Source organism: Antechinus flavipes, chromosome 1, assembly GCF_016432865.1.
Source record: "Antechinus flavipes isolate AdamAnt ecotype Samford, QLD, Australia chromosome 1, AdamAnt_v2, whole genome shotgun sequence".
Classification (NCBI taxonomy): Eukaryota; Metazoa; Chordata; class Mammalia; order Dasyuromorphia; family Dasyuridae; genus Antechinus; species Antechinus flavipes.
This window is the reverse complement of record NC_067398.1, coordinates 141748221-141761626: the sequence shown is the minus strand read 5'-3', so window position 1 is coordinate 141761626 and position 13406 is coordinate 141748221. Positions and strand designations below refer to the sequence as shown.

The window sequence follows — 13406 nt, the reverse complement described above, 5'->3', positions numbered from 1 at the left end:
ATATATATATAGAGAGAGAGAGAGAGAGAGAGAGAGAGAGAGAGAGAGAGAGAGAGAGAGAGAGAGAGAGCAGGTGGAATATAGCCATGAGGAGACTTTTATTTTCCTAATGACCTTTTTTTTTAAAATTTTGGCTTTAGGTTCTTCTAGGGAAGATGAAAAATGGATTATTATGCTATCATTACCCATCATTTTTGCTTCTTAAAGTCAAGAAAGATGTCATCAGTAGGACAAGTTATGCTTCATAAAAATTTTGCCAATAGAGGAAAATTTCCTGACCTATTCCACTATATCATTTCTCCTAATTGATTAGAGTTTTGCCTTTTGTAACACAAGCCTTTATAACTCAAAATACCAGATTCACCTTAATTCTCAGGATGTAGTATCAATGATGTAATTGTTCCATTTCTAAGAACAAGGTTAGAGGGGAATGCATTAGAATCTCTCCTTTCAAAGATGGAGTCTTCTATCTCCAAGGTTCCTTACTTCTGTATTCTACTCTTTCTCCCTCTTTGCCTTACCCAACAATGGGAGTAATAGCAGAAAAGAAACATTGCTGCATTCATCTCCATTCTCTATATCACTTCATACCTTAATTCAAACTAAAAATGATTTCCTCCTTTGTTTTTCCATCTCCCTTTGTTCATAATTCTCTCATTTCACTTTCACATACTCTCTTATATTATAGTTATATGAGAGCATGTCTTATCTCTACTACTACACTGTAAGCTCTGTGAAGGCAGGGACTTAAATTTATTCTTCATCAGAGATCCCACAGTCCTTTGCATATAGTAGGTGCTTAATAAATATTAGTGAATGAATAAATTTGCAAACCTTAAATAAATCACTATAGAAATGTGGATACTTATTACTATTAATAATAAGTCAATTGTATTAGAGTACATGTGGGCTGAGGAAAGGACTTCTTAGGGGAAAATGTTCCATTTCTATGTGGTTGTTGCTGCTTCATATTTTGGCTTCAACGTATCTTCTGGGTTCACTCTTTTTCATGGACTCTCTAGTCCAGCCAAACTGATCTTCTTAATGTACCTCCCACACAAATTTCCATTTTCTATCTCTATGGGTTTGCAAGGCTGTTTTCCATTCCTGGAAGGAACTGGCTACTCATACCTACCTCTTAGAATCTTTACTTTTCTTCCTGGCTCAGTTCAAGCACCTAAATGACACATTTTCTAATTTTCCCTAACTTCTATGCTAATACTCATTCTCTTCCTTAGCTCTCTCCACCCCAATTCTTGGTATCTGTTTATATAAAATATTTTTATAGTCACAAAAATATGCATGTTGTTTTTCCTCAATATAAATAAGCTCCTTGAGGGCAGAGGCTGTTTGATTTTTGTCTTTGAATCTCCTGCAGCTAACATAGTATTTAGTACATAACCAGCTTTGATAAGTATCTGTTGATGATAAATGATGATATAGGATGTAAAACTAACAATTCTGGTCTCCTACCTCACAGTTAGGAGCTTAGTACTTTCTACTACTTCTTTCCTACCAAAGATGAAAACACCTATGGGGAACAGTATAACACTGTAGAAAGGGAATTGGTTCTGAAGTCAGAAGAGCCAGATTTGAATCATACCTCTGACTTTTGCTACTTGCCACTTTGGATAAATCCCTTTACCTTAAGAGGGCTCAGTTTTCATATCTGTAAAATGAAAAATTGAACTAACTAGATTGGAATCTGTTACCTTTAGCTCTAAAGTAAAAAAATTAGAATTTAACTAATGGTAGAAATCCTACTCTAAGTCACAACACATTTTCTTAGCCAATTCTTATTTGGGGAAATGGATTTTTCTTGAAGCTAAGATCTTCATATGAGTGAATAAGAGCTAGGAAAAATGATGGGTCAAGTGTGAAATGACCTGCTTTAACATGGCAAAGCAATTCTTAGTATCCTTGCCAAGAATGATTTCACCAGCTGCTATTTCTATTCTTCACCTTGCCCCTCAGGGTTGGCACAAGACACAGTCATACTGTGTCCGCACTTCTCCTTAAAGTGCCACTTTGATGAAGAGGCAGTGGTCAAATCAACCATAGGTTGCTCTCTGACTTTAGGAAAATTTTATTGAGAGCATACAATTGATTAATTAATGAGAGCATATTGAGAGCCCCTCAAATTTGTAAAATGAAGTGAAAGGCATTACCTAATTTAAAATGACATTACAAATGGCATCATGTTTAGAGGGGGTTCCTAATTCAATTCAATTCCACAGACATCTTGTACTAAGGACTTATTATGGGCAAGGTACAATGTTAGGCAATGGAATTTTCAAAAAATACAGTTTCTTAATTTAAAAAAAACATAAATTCTGGAAAGATAAATATGAATCAAACAGATAGACATAACACATTCTAGTATATGAAGAAAATAAAGAAGAGATCCAGAAAAAAAATGTTCCAGGAAAAATTGAGAATACTAACACTTTCATCAGCATCAGGGAATGAGTCATAGAGAAATGAGCACCTGAGTTGAACCTTGATGGAAGATAAGGATTCTGAAAAGTAAAGAAAATAGTTGGAGGTAGGGGGAATAGGTTAGTGAGAGTAGGTTGAAAGCAAGAAAGAGTACAGGGAAAATAGAATACATAAGAGAGAATACTATGAAATAAGGCTTGAAAGATAGGAGCCAGATTTTAGAGGGTCACAAAAGGCAAAATAAAAGAGTTCAATTTTATCCAAGAGACAAGTTGATGCTTTTCAAGGCTTTTGAGCAGAGGAGTAACACAGATAGACAGTATTATTTTTCAGTGCAGGAAAATGTCACCACTACCAGAAATGTCACAAAGATATGAACAAAGAGGAAAACCATTCACCTGGTATCTTGTGAAGGGTTCTGAGAAATATTTTCTACCATCCTCTACATATCTTTCTTGACCAAAAGTATCTTCTTAATAGGACTGTTTGCTGAGGTCTATAATTATATGATTAGATAGTAATTCCTTTTGGTTAAAATGACTATATGGCTTATCTATTTTATTCATTTGACATACTTTCCATAATTAGTTATCCCGTCCCTATATATCCATCATCAGAGATCCTAATCTTATACTTACAGTTTTCTCATCTGTTAAACGAAGGTAGGGCCTTTCCATCCTAAAATTTCTGAATACATTTATATCTTTAAAATATTTTTTCTGAAAAAGCACCTTTGCTACTCTGATCTATTTAACAATTGATATAAAGGTATCTTTTCCTAATGAATTATTTCATCATTAGGAGGAAATTAATGAAATATTGCTAAGAAAATGGAACAAAAGTTAACAGCTTGGTTTATCAGAGTATAATGAGATGACATCTATATGAATTGCTGTGTAATTTCTATCAATTCCAAAAATGCTATCAAATGAATGAGGCATCATAATCATTAAACATTGCACAGCTAACACAGCTAAATAACCTTATCAGAGCTGATTAAATCAGTAAAGCAAAGAACCATGGAATCATCAAATGAGTACCAAGATCGAGGTACAACCTTTTCTTTATCTTTTTCATGTCTTTATCTAGATTCCTCCTTTGGAATGTTTAAATAAGACTTGTTCAAATCAGTTAAATTTATCAGACTTTTATTTCTGACAATGGAAAATAGATGTTAAGTTTACATAAATAAAAAGTACCCTCAGTTCAATTATAATCTATTGGAGGAGGACAACAACAACAACAACAACAAAACTCCACAAGGTAAGTAAATAGCACATCTATATAATGTAAAAAAATAATTACTGGGGAGACCAGTAACATAATAACTAAAGGTAATAAAGAAAGATTTGTATATGAGGTGGTACTTGAACTCAACCTTGATAAGATCAAAGGGGTTAAACATGTAAGGAACAGAACCTTCTAGGTATAGAGGTCCTGCAAAAGCAGGAAGATAACGGATGGATAGTCATGAATGGAGAAAAATAAACAGTCCACTAATGGAACATAGGGTATTTGAGGAAGAATAATAGGCATTATAGCCTAGAGAGTCAAATTAGAACCAAATGGTGAAAGGCTGAAATATTTCACCAAATAGTGAAAGGTGAACATGTCAACTAGAAAATTCTGTATTTTATCCTATAGTTTAAATAGAGAACCACTGAAGCTTCTAGAGCTTATACCTATATTTTAGGCATGTCAATGATATTCCAAATGTGGATGGTAGATGGAGGAGGCAAGGATGCTTGAGATGGGTGAGATCAGTTAGGGGGTTTTCATAATAATCCAGGAAAGAGCCAATGATGGCTTTGTGAGAAGAGAAAAGGCGAAAGTGAAAGTAGAATCAGCAAACCTTGACAACTGAACAGATATGAGGGGTGGTGAGGAAGAGTGATGTGTTAAAGATGAATCTAATGATTCTGTTGAACATTAATGATTAGAAGGATGACAATGTCTTGGACAGAAATAGAGAAGTTGGGACAGATATATATTTAAGATGAAATGTGATGTTAGTTTGGGATATGTTGCTTTTGTGATACTGATGGATCATTAAAGCAAAGATATTCATTAGGACTAAATCTAAGATGAGAGGTGAAGTCTGAATATGTAAATTTGAATAATTTTCATAGAGATGATAGTTTAACCAAGAGAATGATGACCAAGAGAATAGAGAAAGAAGGGAATCCACAGCAGAGTGTATATCAATATATATATGGAATGGACTACAGATGATGACCCTCCCAAAGAGACTAATAAAGAGCAGAAGTATTCTGGAAATCCATGAAAACTACCCTTAGTCTCCTTTACTTGATCTCCATCCATGGAACTTCCACCAACTGAAGATGTCCTATAGAATTCTGGATCCTCTTCTCTTCTTCCTTTGCACTACTTCACTTGGTGAACTCATCAGCTTCCATGGATTTAATTATCCTTCCTATACTGACAATTCTCAAATCTACCTATCAATTCCTAACTTCTCTGCTGACCATTAATCTTATATCTCCAGACACATTAGACTGGATTACAATAAATGTCTTAAACTCAATATGTCTATAATAAAACATTATCTTTTTCTCTAAATCCTTTTCCCTTCCAAACTTGATGACAATGACAATTGATGGTCTCTCCATTAAGACTTTTGATGACCAGATCTCACCATAAATTTCCACATTACTTACCCATATCTGAAGCTTGATTCTCTTTTCATTTTTGAAGACAGTTTTTACTTTGAAATCAATGCCAACAGTGCTGACGAATGCAGATGTGAATGAATCATCTGCATAACGAAAGAGGAAGGAAGTTTTCCCCACACTGCTGTTCCCAATGATGAGCAGTTTGAACATGTAATCAAAGTTCTGGTCCGAGGTGTCCTTCTGTCCATACCTGGAGTCCTGGGCCGAGGCCATCTGTGATTTAAAACAAAAGAGGTTGTGAATGGTCTTTTACAGGACAAGAAATGCGACAGTAAACTCTTTATTGACCTCCCCAGCAACAGAGAGCTGACTACTCAGAAGGCAGACCAAGAGGAACCCTATATCTCAAAGATGCTGGTCTCCATGGTGATAATCCCTTGGTATATAAAAAAGCAGCAAAACTTCAAGATTTTTTTTTTTTGCAGCTGTGCTGGTTGCTTTTGTTACCATTTCCTGTTTAGTGTATGGAAATTATCAGATCACCAAAGTCATGCCTACCCAGATCACATGAAAAGCAGAAATTTTCCATTGCATATTAAGTATGTAGACAAATAATCCAGATAATTTAACCTCCCAAACTTTTTATAATAGTATGTGAATTGAATTAATTGGATAATAACTTGCATTCACCCTTAATTTTGCTTTCAAAACCAAAAGCATAATTGTGTAATTAACACAATTACATTAAAACAGAGTCATCAAAATAGAACTAGAAGAAATCTTTGAAGTCAATGCAGCCAAGTCTCCCTACTTACAAGTGAGGAAACTGAGGGCTAGACAAGTAACTTGCCCAAAACCACTTATGGAGCATGTAATAGAAAACAAGATTTGAAGCCAGGTCATCTTATTTCATACTAAATGTTCTATGCTGAAATCTTAAAATAGCATAATTGTGTACTAGACAGATCTGTCAGTACATGGCAAGAGTGGGATTAGGATTCTTAAGTGCCAGATCTTATCAAAAAGGAACAACTCTTTTCTAGTGATTTGAAATGCACTTGCTAAGAAGTTATATAACAAAATACAGAGGTATTTGTCCTGAAGATAAAAGCTTCTTATAAGAAACTAATAAAAAAATGCCTCCAGTCCTATTTTTGTTGTTGTTGTTTGTTCCTTTCAGTCATGTCCATTTCATCATGACCCCATTTGGTGTTTTCTTGATAAATTAGAGTGGTTTGCCATTTCCTTCTTCAACTCATTTTACAGGTGAGGAAACTGAGGCATAGAGAGTGAAATAAATGACTTGTTCAGGATCACACAGTATGTGGGGCTCGATTTAAAATCAGGAGGATTTATCTTTCTGAATTCAGGTTTAGCACCTTATTTACTATACCATCTAGCTGTCCCAGTTCTACATAGTTGTCAAATCTAACCAAGTTAACTGCTTGCATGTAGAAAATATTTTTTTTTCAAATCCATTTGTATTCTACTTCATAGATTGATCATTTGCAAGTTTCTAAAAGTGGCTATGTAACTGGGAGAAATAAGGCATGATAAATTGTGTAAAGTTGCTACTATCCTATAGTAGTGGCCATACTGTCATTCTTATTACATATTCTATCAGGTCTGGGTTCTATATAGACTATTTTGGTACTTTTGACGAAAGGATCGTCTCTGAGATCATCCCTTTCCAGGCATTACCTCAACTCCTGACTCAGTGACAAAAAGCTGCCTAGAGTCACACAGCTAGGAAGTGTTAAGTGTCTGAGGTCAAATTTGAACTCTGGTCCTCCTGACTTCAGGGCTGGTGCTCTATCCACTGTGTCACTTAGCTGCCCCAGAGCTCTACATTTTTAAGAAGTTAGAAGAATCCTGTTCTGTCTATAATGGCAAGACAATGCACTACAAATTAATACATTGAAAATCTTGCAAACTGTCAAGATTTGGGTATATGAAGAATATTGAAAGCAGTTTCATCTTCAATTATTAAGAACATGCAAACATATATGTAGAGGACAATGTTCTCCACACAGTAGCTCTAAATTCTTATTGTCTGTGGCTGCATGTTTGTGTCTGAATTCATTCAAAATAGGTGCTCTTTCCAAAGAAGAAGCACTGACAATTTAATAAAGGCAGTTGAAGAGTTGTGAACATTGGCTAATGCTACTTATTCCTCAGTATCTTTTCTATTGTTTTTGTTGTTTATTCATTTAATGAATATTTATGAAAATCCTGCATTATATGATCAGAGCATCATATCATAGGAAATATAACTTTTCTATCATGGAGTTCACTCAGTAGGAAACACAACAAAAACAAAAGTATGTAAGAAATTTCTTGGAAATTTATTTTTAAAAGGGCTATAGAAAGAATAAGGGGTTAACAGTGACTGAAAATAGACAGGGGTAAGAAATGTCTTCCTGGATGGTAACATTTAAGGTTTGGATAGAAATTCAATAGACAAAAATGGAAAAGAAGGTCATCCCAGGTATATGGTATCAGAAAAGGCAGGCAATGAGGAAAGTGCAAGGTATATTCAGAGGAAAAAAAATAATCCAGTTTGATTGGAATATAGAGTGAATGGAAGGAAATAATAGAAGATGAACTTAGGCAGGTATAATTGTTAAGGGCCTCAACTTACATGCAAAGAAATTGGAATATTATTCAGTAACCATTAATGAGACATTGAAGTTTTTTTTTTGTGAGGAAAGTACCATAATGGTGGTTCTGACCACACCAATGCATAAAGAAGACTAATTCCATATTCTATGTCCTGTTATATACTCTACTTTAATCATGTGATGAATCTGTGATCTAATTTTGGACAATTCCTGTCTGGGTCCTTCTATAAATCTTTCAAAGAAGCATCACACAAGATTCTGTTGTTAAATTTTTCAAAGAATCATAAATCATAAATAAATCTCTTCTCCTTTGCACCTCTTAGAATACCTAGTTCCTTTAAGACTTATCTCAAATGCTTCCCTGTCCATGAAGATTTTCCTAGTCCCACCCTCAGCTTCTAGAATTTCCTCTCACACCTACCATTTTTCAATTGTCTTGCATCTATTTTGTATCTTTTACAAATATACCTATACATGTACACATTTTTCTCTCCAAAGAGATTAGAAGCTCCTTAAGGGCAGATATTGTTTTATTTTTGTTTTTGTATACCCAGTAACTAGCACAGACTCAAACAGAAATGGGGCTACTGTATAAAAGGATCCCTGTTCCATAAAGTGACTCCAAGGAAAACCATATATGAACATTATCTATGTTTTATTGTGTTTTTGTTAAATACTTTTCAATTATATTTTAATCTGGTTTAAAGTTTAGGGTCCCTCACTCCACCACCCAGTATGCCTTCCATCCTTGATGTCCCTGCTATAAAATGAACAGGCTATTAAAACTCATTGAATGACTGATGTCATATATATGCATTGAAGATACCTTGTCATACTTTATTCCTAAACCTGGTTTGCATTAACACTGGAATGTAATTCTTCAGTACATACATATATGCTTATTATTTTTCCTTTCTAAGGATCCTTACTTTAGGAATATATAGTCAATATTTGGGGTAGCCAATGGAGGCAACTCAACCAAAACTACAGCTTTATTTGAAAACAAGAACAAGTTCAGATCAATGGAATAAATGCTGGTTCACATGTAACCTAAAGGCATTGGAGAATAAGGCAGCTCTAATTTCTCAGGAATATAAAATGAAGAAATTTGACAGCATTGCATTTCAAAGGAGCTTGTAAGCAATATCTCTGTAATTTGACTGACAACTCTATAGTTCAAAAAAAGTCCAAAGCTTAAGTTATTCCTTCATATAAACATAAAGTCTTCAAAACAACCTGTAAAAACAAACACGTTTTCAAATTAAATTTGAAAATAAAGGTAGATATTTCTCATAATTATTACTGAAACAGCAAAAATAGCTTTATTACTGTGGCAGTAAGTACAATGGAAAGCTAATTACAATTAGGAAAAGGACAAAATTTTGGGAAAGAGGAAAGATCACCTAATCATATTTCAGTGATAAAAGTGATATTAAAGCTCTCATTTAATGAAGAGTATGACATGACTAAAATGACTGAACAATCACAAAAATAAAAACAAAACTAACCCTCTCATTTTACAGATAAGGAAACTTAAATGTATAAATTTCAGTGGTAGAACTGATTTTTGAATCCAGGTTATTCCAGAGCACCTTTTATTCTAACTTTCTAAACCTAAAGTTAAGACTGAGTCCACTGTCTAAATGTCATCTCTGATGTATTTATTAGCTGTGTGACATTAGACCTTTCTAAAGCTGGTTTGGTCTCTTCTATTAATATAATCTAAGACTGATTTTCTTTGATTAGTAGCTGCCTCACACCAATGGTTCATATTGAATTTATAGTCAATTATAAATTCCAATTTCTGATACAATTGCTATCACGCTCAGTCTCTTTTATTTTCTTTTCAAGTAATTTTTTTCAATCCAAGTGTCCTTACATTTAGTTATGTTCGTTTCATCTTGTTGGATTCAGTCCATTTCCCCCACCTGTTCACCATTTTGAATGTTGATTTTTGTCATTTCATCTCTTTCAGCTTTGTGTCCTACACAGATCTGAAAAGCAGCTCTCTTTTGAAAATCTTGCTAAAAATTTTGAATAGTGTAAAGACAATTTACATAGTAGGTATTGAATTTACAAAATGTATTGCTCAAAAGAATGTTTAAAATAAATCTGTGTCTGGTTGATTAACTTGTCATAATGACTTATTAAAGAAACCAGAATGTTTCGGAGCACATGTTCAGTTTTGAGGTCATGAAAGAGTCATGAAGGATGCCGCTATTTTAGAGAGAATAGTTGTTAACCTCAATCACTGGTATCATTCATTATGACCATATTTAGTTTCTCACATTCTCAATTACTCAAATATCCTAAATAACCTAAGCCTGCTTATTTTTGTACCCAAAATATTACATGAGTAAACATTTTTCTCTTTCCATAGAAATGGGCAAATAAAATTGTCTTCAAACTTTTACCTTGATATCTAGAAACATTAAACTGGATTACAATGTCAATCTGGAATCAGAAGAATCCAGAAAGAAGTTAATAGACATTTATGTTCTTGCTCCTAATAATGGCAGCCTGATAGGCTGATAAATTACAAAGAGAACAACAACAATAAAAAAAAACATTGCATTTATTCTTCAGAATCAGAAAAAATGATGAAGAGGATAGGAAAACAATTATTGAGAGGGCAAGGAATACACACAATAGTTTTAAGATATCAGCTGTTGAGTTAGTTAATAAACAGACCCAAAGAAAACTCATTCAGACCTCCCAAGTAGAAGTGATATTTTTAACAAAAATGAAAATACTAGTGCCTGGCATTTTCTAACAGCTGCCAAATGGTGACACATTGACTCCAGGCTGTGTTTCCCTCTTGTGAATAAACCTTTTACAAAAAAATTTTTGTATGGGGCAGCATTTTTGCTATTTTGCTGTTTGTTCTTCTCAGTCTCTGGCTAGAGATTCAGATGGAAGGGTGCCACTGTATTTTTGCTTAGGAGCTGACTCTCCAAATCCCTAGTCAAGTAGATGACCATTCATGTGCCACTTCTAGTATTACCCCCCCCACACACACCTTCTTCAATGGAGAATTTAATTCCCACCAGGAGGTAAAGCAGGAAGTTGGAGCCAGAGACTATTCTGCTCTCCTAAGAGAGAGAGGATACTGGGATAGAATTATATTTATCTGTTCCCTTACACATTTGTAGCCAAGGAGATGTAGTTTTCAGATTGAAACTAACATCCTGGTTGCTATTTCTTTTATATATATATATATATAGCTTTTTATTTACAAGATATATGCATGGGTAATTTTTTTCATCACTGACACTTGCAAAACCTTCTGTTCCAACTTTTCCCCTCCTTCCCTCCACCCCCTTCCCCAGATAGCAGGTAGACCAATACATGTTAAATATGTTAAAGTATATGTTAAATACAATATATTTATACATATCCATAAAGTTATTTTGCTGTACAAGAAAAGTCAGACTTAGAAATAAGGTAAAATTAACCTGAGAAGGAAATCAAAAATGCAAGCAGACAAAAACAGAGGGATTGGAAATGCTATGTTGTGGTTCACATTCCTTTCCCAGAGTTCTTTTGCTGGGTGTCGCTGGTTCTCTTCATTATTGAACAAATGGAACTGATTTTGTTGAAGAGGGTCACATCCATCAAAATTGATAATCATATAGTTTTGTTGCTGTGTATAATGATCTCCTGGTCCTGCTCATTTCTCTCAGCATCACTTCATGTAGGTCTCTCCAGGCCTTTCTGAAATCATTCTGCTGGTCATTTCGTACAGAATCAACTGACTGCTATTTCTTAAGATGGAAAGCAGGCATTAAGTTCTATATACAAGACTTGATGTCTCACTAAATACCAGTTACACAATGAACACACAAAACAATATCAAAGAAATCCCTTTATTCAATATAGTAAAAACAGAAATCAGAGATGACATATGTGTTTTTATACACACACATACATATATAAATAAACAAATTTATATATGTATGCTTGTATATGAAAATACATACCAGCCAATATAAACTGAAGGAACTCTCCCAATAAGAGTGATATATCTCAACTCAACCAAGAGAAAGAATTTATTTCAGATCTCAACAAAGTCTCTAGTGCAACAAGCTAGAAATGGGGACATGATTCAAGTTTTACATACTAACCTCTTCCCAGAATCTTTCTCTCTTCAGCTACCTGAAGGAGAGTTGCCATTATCCATCTTATTTTTCAAAGCTGGTAACCAGAAGTGTCCTATGATACTATGGATTTCTCCTGCTCTCCCCTGCTATTTATACAAGGACAAAACATTGATCTATATCAATAAAAAGAGAGTTACATACCAATGGGCCCTGGATCTTGGGATACAAAATTTTGCCATCTGAACATAAGGGAATGTGAGTCCATGATTTGATGAGAGACTTAGAAGATCAAAGTTCTAATCACTTTTGTATTCATTCATTTAACATGTATTCAGTGGGGAAAAGAATCCACGTATGTAAAAATGTTTGTAGCAGCCTTTTTTTGTAGTGGCAAGGAACTGGAAATTGGGATTGAGGAATGGCTGAATAAGTTATGTTAAATTAATGTAATGGAACATTATAGTTCTATAAGAAATGATGAGAAGGCTGATTTCAGAAAAATCTGAAAAGATTTACATGAATTGATGCTGAATGAAGTGAGTAAAACTAGAAGAACATTGAACATTGTAACAACAAGATTATGTGATGATCAGCTGTGATGGATTTGGCTCTTTTCAAAGATGAGATGATCCAAGACAATTCCAACAGACTTGTGATGGAATGTGCCATCCACATCCAGAGAAAGGACAGGGAATGTGGATCAAGGCATAGTATTTGTACCTTGTTGTTGTTATTTGTTTGCTTGCTTGTTTTTTTTTTCTTTCTCATTTTTTTCCTTTGGATCTGATTTTTTCTTGTGCAGCATAATGAATATAGAAATATGTTTAGAGAAATTGCACATGTTTAACTTTTATTAGATTGCTTGCTATCTTGAGAAGGGGGAAGGAAAATTTTGTAACACAAGGTTTTACAAAGGTGAATATTAAAAATGATCTTTGCATGTATTTGAAAAAATAAAATACTATTAAAAAACACGACTCTGTGCTAGGGACTTTGTCATTACTGGAGATATAAAGGCAAAATCAAACTAGTACCTGACCTCAAAATGCTTATATTCTATCTGGGGAGCTTTTTCATAACAGTAAATAGCAACATACATTTATTCAAATTCCATACCAGACACAATGTTTGATACTGAGGATTCAAAGACAAGAAAGAGATATACCATTAGGTTTGAAAAGAATACTAGTTTCCTTTAAAATTCAGCTCAAGTCTTTTTTTGCTCACTTTCCCTCAAAAGTGCTAGCATCTCATTCTTGCTTATTGACTGTTTGGTTGATAGGATCATCCAATTCAACTCCTTCATTTTACAGATAAAGAAACTGATTCCCATAGAAGTAAAATGATTTGCCTGAGCACACCCAAAAGATCAGTGGTATAGCTCAGATCTCCTGACTCTCAGCCTAGTGTTTTTTCCTACTCATCATTGTTACTGACTTGGAATTTTAGCAAAACCATGAAAATCCCTTTTTTCCCTTTTCTATTATCTTTCAAAGTATAATCACTACCTCACAGGATTATTGTAAGAATAAATGTGACCATGTGTGGAAAAATATGGAAAAACTCAGAAACAAGGGACTATATATAAACTTAAGGCAAGATATTAGTCACAT

The 13406-nt window shown here is 34.2% G+C and overlaps 1 protein-coding gene across 1 annotated transcript in view; it reads right to left on the bottom strand.

Moving 5' to 3' along the window:
• The window catches only part of RAB3C (RAB3C, member RAS oncogene family), a 318578-nt gene that overhangs the window by 292590 nt on the left and 12582 nt on the right, over positions 1-13406 (bottom strand). The window contains exon 2 of the mRNA XM_051991019.1: positions 5118-5345. Coding sequence (XP_051846979.1) covers positions 5118-5345 — 228 coding nt within the window. The remainder of the gene's footprint in view (positions 1-5117; positions 5346-13406) is intronic.